General features: G+C 42.1%; 1 protein-coding gene across 1 annotated transcript; it reads right to left on the bottom strand.

Annotated features, from left to right (window-relative positions):
- Window positions 1-479: 479 nt before the first annotated feature.
- LOC119204112 (ankyrin repeat domain-containing protein 33B-like) lies at window positions 480-9,374 on the bottom strand. The gene is made up of 5 exons (XM_037457227.2): window positions 8,356-9,374; window positions 6,374-6,503; window positions 2,238-2,378; window positions 1,903-2,066; window positions 480-1,799 (listed from the first exon to the last, which is right to left on the bottom strand). The coding sequence occupies exons 1-5, from the start codon at window positions 8,848-8,850 to the stop codon at window positions 1,152-1,154; spliced, it is 1,578 nt and encodes a 525-aa protein (XP_037313124.2). The 5' UTR covers window positions 8,851-9,374; the 3' UTR covers window positions 480-1,151.
- Window positions 9,375-12,126: the final 2,752 nt, after the last annotated feature.

The following is a 12,126-nucleotide window of genomic DNA, read 5'->3' as shown; positions in this document are numbered from 1 at the left end:
TTGGACTGTGGAGAGACGTAGAGACGCTGGAGTTGGCTCTAGTAGCGACCCGTTTATGTTCCTAAACCATACTCCACTTTTTTTTGGTCTATTTGACTCTCAATGGACCATTTACTAAATAAAATCTGTTTTAAAAACTTGAAACCATATTGAGACCATAGACCCTCTTCAAAATGTGATTTCTTTGTATGACTGGTGGAGATGCCCCCTGCTGGCCATAAGAGAGAATACAAGTTTTAAGACACTTTTGCATGGAGGTTGCCACCTGATATTTACACACTGAAAAAGAATCACATTTCGCAGTAGTATATTTGAGTTCATTGTATTTAGTATGAAGCTCCCCTCCCTTTTCTTTATTACTGACACTAAAATGCAAAATTCAAATGCATATAATGTGGCCCTCCATTTCTCACAGCAGGAGATGTAGGAGTGGAGCTTTTCATGTGACTTATTTTGAAATTCAGAAAGTCACAGTCCAGCACTGAGCTGTTTATTTTTGGCTCTGTCTATCTGTCTCACAGCCCTCACAAAGCCTGTGTGATCTGGCTTCTACCTGTCGGACCTGTTGGCATCAGTGTATGATGGTTTCTTGGCTTCTTCCCTGCATGTTTTCATGTGGTAGCAGCCATCAACCAATCTCTATTTGGCCTTGTCAGAGTACCCCCATTGGTAGTCCTCTTTTTGTTTTGCTTTTTGGTTTTTTTGGTGTTTCACTTTGTCCACCCTTTGCCTTCCCCTGTGTAACTTCTGTCTCACTTCCTCTGAAAATTTTTCTCATATTTGTATGGCTTGATAGCAAATGATCTGTGCAGGAAATCTCGAGCTTAAGACGAGAACTTAATTCAAAAGATATCGAGAAAATTATTCTTTTTTTATTTGGCCACATGCCACTGAACTAATTACAGTTATAAATTCTATATTGGATCACCCCCCAAATCTCCTTCTGCCACATTGCATTATAAATTACGAATAAAAGCAGAGAATCAAGGCAAAAAAATGTATCTGCAATTGCAGTAAACAATACAAATGAGCACTCAATTCTTCAGGTAATTTTTTATAGGACTGTGACCTGCGATTGCAAGGCTTTCCAACAAGACACACTGAAGCTTTGTGAGTTTGTCCTGCTTGCTGAGCTGATCCCCCATCTCCCATCATCTGCTTATCAGAGGTAACACTCGTCTCCTCTCCTCTTCTTCCTGCCTCCTCCCAATCCTCTTCATCTTGTAGTTCCATTTGGGGATCTGGAGGTCGTTGTGATAACCGCTCTGTTTGAGTTTCTCCGGTACGAAGCTGGGAGCCGGGGCTTTGCAGAGCCTCACCTTGGGAACCACAATGCCGGGCCTCACGCTGCTCCTCCTCAGCATATTCAGAGGCAGGAGGCTCGCTCGCCTCATGGCCACCGCGGCTACGTCACTCAGCAGCTGAGTCTGCAGGCTGGCCCTGCGATCCCTTGCCTTGGGAATGAGGAGGACTCGCGAGTTCTGGAAAAAATTCTTGTAGTTGTTCAGTCTATCTGGGCCCAGGCGCTTTAGCTCCGACACCCGCTGCCTCCTCAGGATCTCTTGCACAGCTGGCCGACGCTTCCCGATGCACGGTGGGCTGCCCGGGCACACCGTGTGGCAAGCCGTGGCTATGGCCGGGCTGGAGAGAGCGGTGGTGAGCTGGACCATGTGGTCAAGGACGCCTTCATCCACGGGGTTCACTTTGTTGTTTATGTAAATCCTATACGAGCAGCAGGACAGGACGTTGATCAAACGCCTCCGGTAGGACTTGGGCTCCTGGGCCTGGGCCACCAGCTCCTGCACAAGAAGATCAAACGGTATAGTTCAAAGGAATCCCGAGTTTAAAGCGTTGTGTGCTGCATTCATTAGTAGGGCTGTGGTCATGATAGATTTATTACACCTCCAACGGGGGCCACTCCAGGGAGAAGGAGTCACAGAACTGCTCAGCACATGGCTTTGACATCAGCCGATGCATCAGATGTGCTGTCTCGTATCGACCAGTGAAGAGAGCCCAATCCCTGGGAGTCAAACTGCGGCCGTTGTCCCGAGCTTGGATATCACCACCTGGAAATATTAGGATTTCATCTGTAATTCGTGCCGTAATCTTCTCTACGGGTATCACTAGCACGTTTTATACTCGTAGCACTGAGCTGCTCGTAAGTAGGATAAAGCTTTCATGTCATTATCCAGAGTGACGGTCCATTGTACTTAATCAATAAGTCGCATGCGTTTTACCAGCCAGCATGAGAGCCCTGACGCACTCTGCCTGGCCCTGCATGGCAGCCTTCATCAAAGCTGTGAAACCGTGACAGTTCCTTCTCTCAATGTCCATCCCGGGGAAATAGTTGAGTAGGTAGTTTGAGATGAACACGTAACCTGCAGACCAGAGAGAGACGTATGTCACGCATGATTGTTTCTTCTTTTTGCCACGAGCAAAGCTTCTTTGCTTATGAATCACATCGCCTTTGTCTTTTTTTAAATTAAACCAACAAAGAACCTCCCATCACCTGTAGTACGTATACTGTCATTTAAGCACACTGCACCTTAACTGCTTCTTTTGCATTTCTGGTTAGATGTAACTGCATTTTGTTGTCCTACTTGTACTTTGTGCATTAACAAATAAAGTTGAATCTGAATCTCTGTACAAATCTGTACAAATGTGTGGTAGGCCTACAGTTAAATACATTCTTATTAACAGCTTTTAGCAGTGAATGTTTGAGCATGCTAGCAGTAAGGCTCCGGGGTCTGTTTTCCATTTTTGTACTTCCGTCATGCAGCAACCGCCAAGTCATATTCCATGTATGTCTGACATATAATGGCAATAAACGTTTCCTGGTTTTCACCAGGTTTTCAACATTAGATAGAAGATCAGGGTACTTCCATCTAAATTTTGTACCCCCCCCCCCCCCCCCCCCCCACCACCACCCACCACTAATGTTGTTCTCTTTACACATCCAGAATGCTTTGTCAGCCGCTCTGGGGATCGAATGAGTCACTTCATTTTTGATGATGGGATGCTAATGAGTTCCTAATTGAGTAAATCCTTTCTAAATCCAGAACGAGACAGCCTGATCTACTTAAATTCCTCGAAGTGAGCACAAGTGACCAATACGTACAAGGAATCTATTTAAGAGGTACGCGCACAAGCAGAAGCATGGGGGTAATGTAAGGGTGAGGTGGATGCTTACTACTTGCAGTTCACCTCAGAGGAACTTTGTTTTAATATAATAACTAATAACTACTTGCAGTGAAGGGTTTTAACAGAAGCACCATCCCTCATAACACAATTTGTAGTGGGAGGCAGAAACATAAAAGTCAAAAGACAGATTGACTTTATGCAATACTACAAATAGAATGGGGAACAGAACCAGAACAACAAGAATCAGGAGAGTACAATTTCAAAACCAGTGCTACAAGTAGGTAGCATCTTAATTGCTAGTAAAGTGCTATCTAGTCTGGCAGAGGTGTTTTTAGTGTTTAGCTTTCTGTGAGGGAGCAACAAGCTGATTGATGCAGAGTGGAGTGAGCGGGCAAAGACGTAAGGTTTGACCATGACCTAAACTGATCTGTTGTTCACACGGTACCATTATAATACCATATTGGTACTCAATCACTCACTGAAAATAAATGATCTGATCAAGACTGATGTGAGAGAAGACTTGTGTCCCGGGCATTATTGTGCATAACGGGTGTTACATGTTAATATAATAATGTGATAATAGCTGACCTTGTTAGAATAACATAGTGTTTGCATTATAACAAAAGACATTTTAGTCAGCAAAACAGTGTCATAAGTGTTAGTTTTTTAAATAATTAGTTTTACAACAAATATAATGAATGAATTGCAGTGCACTGCAAGTCACAAAATCAAACCCTGATAATCCCAACACAATAGTATCATGAACATGAAATGACCATGACCATGTGTTTTCAATTATGCTTCAAGCATTCCAAGTATTGTTCTTCTTTTCTTTAATCAACTTATTCTTCTACTATTTCTTCCGCCGCACGTTTCAACTCCTTCACACTTTCAGCTATTAAGACCATTCAAATATTAAAATGTTCAGCTCCTTCAGGAGAGCGGTGCTATGACTTTTCAGCTTTTTAGCTCTTATAATTGAATTAATATAAATTAAAAACATCAACCTTTTTAACATGGTTTCCAATGGATTAAATTTTCAAATCCTTTCAAAACTTCTTCAACTTTCAACTTTTTCAGCTTTTCCAATCTTTCAGCTAGAGACACCATTTAAACTTTAAAATGTTGACAAGTCTTAACAATTTCATTAAAAAACAGCTTGTTGATATCTATTATAGTTTTTTCATAATCATTAATTATGTTTCATTAGTTTTGGGGTTTCTTTCGAATTTAGAGTGGAGTTGTCCAGATTGTCCCGGGATTTAGAGTGAGCGCCGTGTCAGGATTCAGTAAAAAAAAAAGAGGCACTTTTATCTTTACGGCCACAATATTCACTTTTCAGCCTTCATTTAAAAAGAAAACATTAGCCGTGCTTGTGCTGTTGGACTCGTATAAGTTTGGAATCTCAGAGTTATTTACTTTTTGCGTGAGGAGCCTGATTGTGAGACAAAGTCTGCCCCGAGCCCCATAAAGCTTCCATACAAATCTGCCGACATTTTAAAAAAAACACACAGACGTACACTTTTTGTAAACAGCTGTTTGAGCAGTTTTAAAACACATAGAGACATAAAAACTACACTCATGCGTTCGGTAGAGTCTTGGGTCTCTCAAAATGTCCTTATTTTTTGGCTACCCCAAATAGTTTTGCTCCAGGAAGCATTTGTTTGAGGTGTGGATTTTGTCTAAATCTCTTCACTCTCTTTGCTGTGAGCTCATTAGCGACCAGCTGGTGATCGATGGCCATAAAGACATAGCTCAGGAGTCATCCACTGTGCAGGGACGTGTAGGTTTAACCGTGTTTAGCTAACCGTACATGGACGTGCGTGTCGTGAGTTGGGACGGAGACCCCGGACGAGCAGACCGTAAGTAATGTGGAGGCTGGACGGTAAGATATTTCAAACATGTGAGAGCGATAAGTGCTAGAGTGCTAGCTAGCTAAACTGCTAATGAGGCTACTCCCCGCTGGAGACTTAAACCGGGGGTGTGACGTTGTTCCTTCGGTGTTGTCATTAAGCTGCAGGCACGTGAGTTTATTTTCTTACGCGAGTGATACTATTAATAACCTTTTCGCGGACCACAAGAAGGTCCGTAGGTTAATAAGCACGTCAAAAGTTACGGTGGACCAGCCGGGGTTAGGGGGGAGGAGGGGGTCTGCTGGTGGGCGAAACTGCGCACTGAGGAGTGAACAATTGTAATCGAGATGGGGGCTGTAGTATTTGTGTGTGTCCACTAACATTTAATTGTCCAAGTGAAACACGTAGTATTAGTCATTGGCGCTGTATGCGTCCATCTTTATTTCACAAAACCGCGCATCTCTATGACGTCATCAAAACATGACGGTTAACTTATCCGGAAGTATCCAGGGGCGTTTTTGATGGGACTGCCACGAAGCTCTCAGTAATTTCTACACTATTTGCAAACTTTTGAGGCACTCACCAACCATGCAAAATGTTTTTATATTTTATTTTGACTTGTTGCCAGGATCTTCTCCTGTCTTGTTTATTCTGTGCACATGGGCAGGTGCCGTTGTGTCATCAGTGTATTAATGGGTGAGAGATGTCATCTAGTATTAAAGCGCTTTGAGTAGTCAGAAGACTAGAAAAGCGGTGTACAAGTCCATTTACCAAGTTCATTTAGTTTGAATGAAAAAGATTCAGCAATGTTTAAAAGTAATTTAAGCATTTATTAGTTCTGTATTTTGTCAAATTCATAGACTCTTCCCCCATTTCTGTTTTTTCCAATTCTTTCAAGTTCATTTCAGCATGTTTCATTTCTGTACTTTAAGCAACTTTTTGAAATTAATTTCAGCTTTCTGCATTCCAACGCATTTTCAGCAGGAAATGCATTTTCTAGTTCCAAATGAGATCGTTGTAGAGGAAGCCCTTCGGGTGACGTCCCTCTCCTTACTGTAGGGTAAATCTGAGGCTGCTAACTTAACAAAGACTGGGAAAATGGATGTCTCATTTGACAAACTTTTTACTTCCACTTTTAAGTTTCCTTTGGAGTGGTTATGACAACGTTGACTGAGGAATAGTTTGGGAAATAAACTACGGATTAATGCATTTACATTTTGGTTTTCAAACAAAAAAAGATGCAACATATGCCAGCAGTTTTTTTTACCATCAAACATTAGCGGGCTAGCTATTGTTCTCAGTCTGAATACTAAGACAACATGTCACAAAATACTTGCTCTAACAATCCTGTTATACGATGACCTGAGGTACGTGTTTACCTGCTTGTGCTGCAATAATGAGAGCAGTGTTGCCCTCGTTGTCCTGCCAGTTGACATCAAGATACGGGCACTGAGAAAGGGCCATGACCACATCCACGTAACCATGGTAGCACGCCATAATCAAACCTGACTTGAAAACAGAAAAACAAGAGCGTTTGAGTTTCTTTTTCTGATTTTATTTTTGCTTTTAAAAACACCAAAATATCTCTTTGGGGCTACAGGAGAGGGTATTTGTAGTTTTCACAGTACATAACAGACAGTAAGTCTCAGTCTAACAAAAAGAACAGGTGACAGACTGATGTTCATTCAGACTCTGACCGGCCGGTCAGATCGGTCAGATCTTCACCAGCTAGACACACTGTAGTATGAGTATTATGTAGCAAGTGCAGATAGTGACCAGCGAAAAATAAATTAGGTTTTATTGTGGTAGTTAATGTATACCATGTTAAAGAGCCTCCCTGAGGACACAACCCGATTGTGTGCACACGTTCTAGTCCACCATGGATTAAGTTGGGAGTAAAATATTGTGTATGGTCTAAAATTGTGTTCATGCACACACAACACATTGTGACAAGATCCTGCGGACCACAACTGGTGGTGGTGGTGTGTTGATTGGAAATAATTATCCAGAAAAAGTATTCACAAATCACTTTATGATACCGGGTGTAACTTCGGTCTATGGCAAGTACAGTGGGTCAAATATAGATTACATAGTTACCTGTTAAAATGAAGTCACTGTTTGCAATAGACACCCCAATCCAGAGAGAAAGACTGGATTGCTGACATACTAAAGTAAACAGAGCAACCAAGGTTCAAAAGGCTTAAGATTCTTAAGATTATTTTAAATACAGTGTTTTCGCGACTATAAAGGTGCACTCAAAATCCTTTTTTTTTCTCAAAAAACGACAGTGCGCCTTATAATCCGGAGCGCCATATATATGGATTAATTGATTGATCCATACTGCTTAACAAGGATCCATTGGAGGGAAAGTCTGGTGCCACAGTCCATTAGACTAAGAATTATCAACTATTCTTGGCCTCAATAGATTATTAATAGAAAATGTCACACCATGCACATTTCCATGGAAACCCATACTGAGTCTCAAAGTGTTCTTACTGTTGCAGTACTCCAGTACAACTGTCAGCACGCAGCATCTTTTATCTATTATCAACTGGTCAGGTCAAGGTCTTGGGGAGCCCTTTGAAGGCTGAGCCCTGACGACAAGCTGCTGCCAGATACTGTCTCCGTGCAGTTTGCACTGCCCATCTGTTACCATAAGATTAACCAACCGCTTCAGGATTTGACCCTCAGCGACCTGCTGGTATTCAGGACCAGGACCAGCTGGCCTGGTGCAAAACCCTAAAGTGACTGCTGGTGAGAGGAACAGCCAACTTCCCTCCAGGTAGTGATTTTTTTTTTTCATCTTAGTTTTTTACCTTAACAAGAAAAGCTGTTATGTACATAAAACAGTGAAATAAATTCAATATATTCTTTGCTGATCTGAACTAATAACCACAACATTTCAAAGAGTGACCGATCAGCATTTCAGGCATTTACAAAAGGTTATATGCATGCTGGGAAACCGCAACAGCGCCTATATCTTTATGAACTAAAGTAGTGTATGTAAAGTAAAACACAATGATAGTCAACTGACGCTGTTGTGTAAACTATCCTAGTGAATGGTGGGTTTGCCAAAGCTTTGACCAAAGGTATATGTACAACCAATTGTAAAGTATTACATTTTATCTGCACCTCCCAAACTGTGTGGAGCTTACCTAATTTACATTCACACTGGTACGTTGCTTTTGAAGGCTGATTATCGTGATGAAACACCATTTTCAGAATAGTAACCTTTTAATAGCCAAATAAGGTATCTAATGGAAAAGCATTGTGATAGTTTTGGTTGCAAATGGGGAATAGTCAACATAATGGCTGTTCAACATAAATATTGTATTAAAATGCACAAAACCGAGACACCTACTCTTCTGTTCCGATCCGTCTCCTTCACTTCCTCTTGGGTCACTCCTTGTCTAATCATAATCTTGACGATGATGGCGTTGTTGTTGCAGCAGGCGTTAAAGAATGAAATGGGTTCTGGGCCGTCGGGAGAAAACGAGCAGTACATTTGGGATGCAACACAATTGTCGTGTGGATAGAATGAATCGTTTGAGGCGATGCTCTGCGTGTCCGAGCGATCCGGAAGGGAATCAAAGTCCAACTCCTCAAACTCCTGGTAGATTTCATCATCATCCTCCCAATAGTTTGGCCTGTAATCTAGCTCCCTTTCCTCAGTATCTTCCTCCCCTGACACTTCACACTCATCGCCATTTTCGTCAACATCGGTGATGGCCATGGAAGGTTTATCCATTGCCACTCTATTAGTCCGAAAAGAAACCTCACCCAGACTCCCGCCTTGTGACACTCCATTCTCCAGCACCTTCAAACCAGCACTGTGTTCTTCGGTTTGTAACACCATTTAAATTGTCCTCAACCCCACTTTATAGAAAAAGTTCTCTTGGGGTTGCCACGACATCTTCAGGAAGACATAGAGCCCATCGGCCCACCACAATACATTGATTTGTCTGTCTCGGCCTCGGTCAAGTTGAGCAAGAGATAGTGTTCAGCACTTACGGTCTCAATTCTCTGTTGAATAAATCTTCTCTGGGAACCACAGAGATTAAGATTTCCCAGAACTCCCCAAGCCATTGTCATCAAGAAAGGTTTGACCCTATGCATATTCTGAGGAAGTTGCTCAGGTTTGGTGAAGTGTCACATGTTCCGTCAGCGTCGCAATTAAGAAATAAAAATGAAGAAGATGAAGAAGTGGACTTTGTCAAACCACAAAGTTCCCATGAGTTACGATTTGGGGAGATGTCACCATGATCCTTCTCGATAGCAACAAAAGGTCTCGTCCAACAAATCTCTCCACCGTGCCTTGAGAACCCAGACATGCAGCTTGAATGTTTGATGAAAGGTTAAAGCTGAAAGAACAGGCAGCCGTCTCACCGCTAACGGCAACTAATCGCGTTTCCCCCCGGAGACGCGGTGAGCTTCTTTTGATGATGACCAGCAACGGGATGAGACATTCTCTTGTACTGAGCCACGATAATCCCATTAGTCTCTCTCTCTCTCTAGCTCTTGCATGTGTGTTCGCCTCCCTTGAGACAGGCGGTTTCAACATTTTCTGTTAAGAATACAGTAAGGTGTAAAATATAATGGTACAGGCACAGAGGCAATGTATTGACTTTAATATGTGTAGACTTTCTACACAGGGATAACTAAGTAAGCCAGTGTGTTCTTTTCACAAGACATCAAACCCCTGAAACACACAGGTTATGCAAACTAAACTCAACACCTACCTGAACATCCACGCCATGCTCATTAATGACTGACATATATTTTTAGAGAATGTCATCAGTGCAACAGGTCAAGCCACCCTGCCAGTCTAAATTGGATTTTACAACCTTATGACCTCCTCTATGTTCGGAGTACATTGGAGTGGTTTAGGGTATGGAAGTAAATCTGTGCCATCGGGGGTTGAAATAAAAAGTTGATTGAATTTCTAGCACTGAATATTTATGCATTGAAATTATGTACCTGAATGTTTTTCAACATTAAAACACCGCAAAAAAATTCAACCTAAAAAAAAAAAATGTTGAAATATTCGAAATGGAGGCTACAATATTCAACCGCAAAAAATTCAACCTTGGCACACCAATATGCGGAGGCTACAATATTCAACCCAAATAAATTCAACCTTGGCACACCAACATCCGGGACACTAAGGAACAGCAATCGATTCTAGATTCAAGATCAGGAGCGTGCGTCAAGCTAAAGGAGCGAGCACCCAAAACACCTTCGGCTTTGGATTGTAAACATGTCCAATAATAACGGGGCTTTAACTCTTCTTCATGTCATCAGTGTGGCAACGTATGAAGAAATACATAAAAGAACATATAATGTTCACCCTAAACCAAAACGTTTGCTTGCCACTGACGATATACAACTCTATTAAAATATACAAATCAACTGTAAACCCTTAAGCTCGGTTGGCCGAGTGGGTAGCACAGCAGCTCTGTGGCACTACGTTATTTTGCGCGACACGGTTCGAATCCCGGTTGTGGCGGACTTTTAATAAATGTTCTTTTATGTATTTCTTCATACGTGGCAGTGACGTAGTGCTCACTTATACAATCGTAATCGCTGCAATGGATATGGGATGCATTTTTGAACATTTTCAGAACAATATGTTTGCAAATGTGTGACGACTCAAGTGACGGAGGCAGACAACACCTGCCTGCCGGGGGGAAACAAACACGCACCCGTAGCCAAACCAGTAGGTTCAAAAACCAGTAGGCACGTAACACCGGGGGAAAACAAACACGCACCCGTAGCCAAACCAGTAGTTCAAAAACCAGTAGGCACGTAACACCGTCACTGAAAAATGGGTTCTCGTTTCAGACTTTACGAGCAAATACAGGATCCCTTTGAGATAAATTCTAAAGCCTCGCATTAAGACGTACATCCCTTTATGTAAGACTCTGCGCTACTTGCAGGTCGCTGTGTTGTGCCAGATCCTCAATAAAGTTTACCCATGGTCATGAAGACTCATTTAACGTTACGTGGACTTTGAATGTCGCTTAATACCCAACTGAGATCGGCTTGTGCCGCTGTGAAAAAGGATCCTTCCACCGACGCTACTGCGGTTATTCCTGCATGTCCTGTCGGGTTCATGCGTCTGCACGCTCCGCTAAAGCCGCTGCCGCTGCCCCCCCCCACTACGATACAGCGGCTCATCTGCCTCTTCAAGCGCGTTCCTGGTTTTCAAAACTCCGCCAATCACTCCTAACAGCTTGTCCAAGGATCTCAGCATTATTAAATTAATTCAAAACTAGAAGAAGAGGCGTATTGTGAGCGGCTGTACGCTCTCGTTTAACTTCCGCTTAGTTCATGTCCAACACAGTCTGTTAATGTACAAATGTCAGCTGTCTATTACGGAATCTTACAGACACAAACCACACTGATGACATGAAGAAGAGTTAAAGCCCCGTTATTATTGGACATGTTTACAATCCAAAGCCGAAGGTGTTTTGGGTGCTCGCTCCTTTAGCTTGACGCACGCTCCTGATCTTGAATCTAGAATCGATTGCTGTTCCTTAGTGTCCCGGATGTTGGTGTGCCAAGGTTGAATTTATTTGGGTTGAATATTGTAGCCTCCGCATATTGGTGTGCCAAGGTTGAATTTTTTGCGGTTGAATATTGTAGCCTCCATTTCGAATATTTCAACATTTTTTTTTTTTAGGTTGAATTTTTTTGCGGTGTTTTAATGCTGAAAAACATTCAGGTACATAATTTCAATGCATAAATATTCAGTGCTAGAAATTCAATCAACTTTTTATTTCAACCCCCGATGGCACAGATTTACTTCCATATTAGGGCCCTTAACTTGCGTCCAGGTAACACTTTTCAGTGCAATTCCAATCCAATCACCAAAAAGTTGTGTAATACTTGGATCTCTCTACAGCAATGGTGCCCAAACTGAGAGTTGCAGCTTCATTACCAAACGTAACACACAGCCACAGTGTAAAAAAAAAAAAAGGAACAAAAGCAAAACCAATATGAGGATGACCTGCGTTGTGGTTGAATGCCGCTCCCACAGCGGCTCATGTTACAAGTGGACGAGCGAAGGAGGGAAGGAGAAAGAGGGAAAGAAAAAAGATTTAGTGCAACACAGAAAAATGGTTTGAAAATG

The sequence above is a fragment of the Pungitius pungitius genome, chromosome 15 (genome assembly GCF_949316345.1).
Source record: "Pungitius pungitius chromosome 15, fPunPun2.1, whole genome shotgun sequence".
Classification (NCBI taxonomy): Eukaryota; Metazoa; Chordata; class Actinopteri; order Perciformes; family Gasterosteidae; genus Pungitius; species Pungitius pungitius.
Note: the sequence above shows the minus strand (reverse complement) of the source record. Positions and strands in the feature narration are given on the sequence as shown.

Coding starts and splice junctions, on each gene's coding strand:
- LOC119204112 (XM_037457227.2), bottom strand. CDS start 8,850: ATGGTGTTACAAACCGAAGAACACAGTGCTGGTTTGAAGGTGCTGGAG. Junction 6,504..8,355: donor AGACGGATCGGAACAGAAGA/GTAGGTGTCTCG, acceptor TCTGTTTTCAAG/TCAGGTTTGATTATGGCGTG. Junction 2,379..6,373: donor CATTATTGCAGCACAAGCAG/GTAAACACGTAC, acceptor TCTGGTCTGCAG/GTTACGTGTTCATCTCAAAC.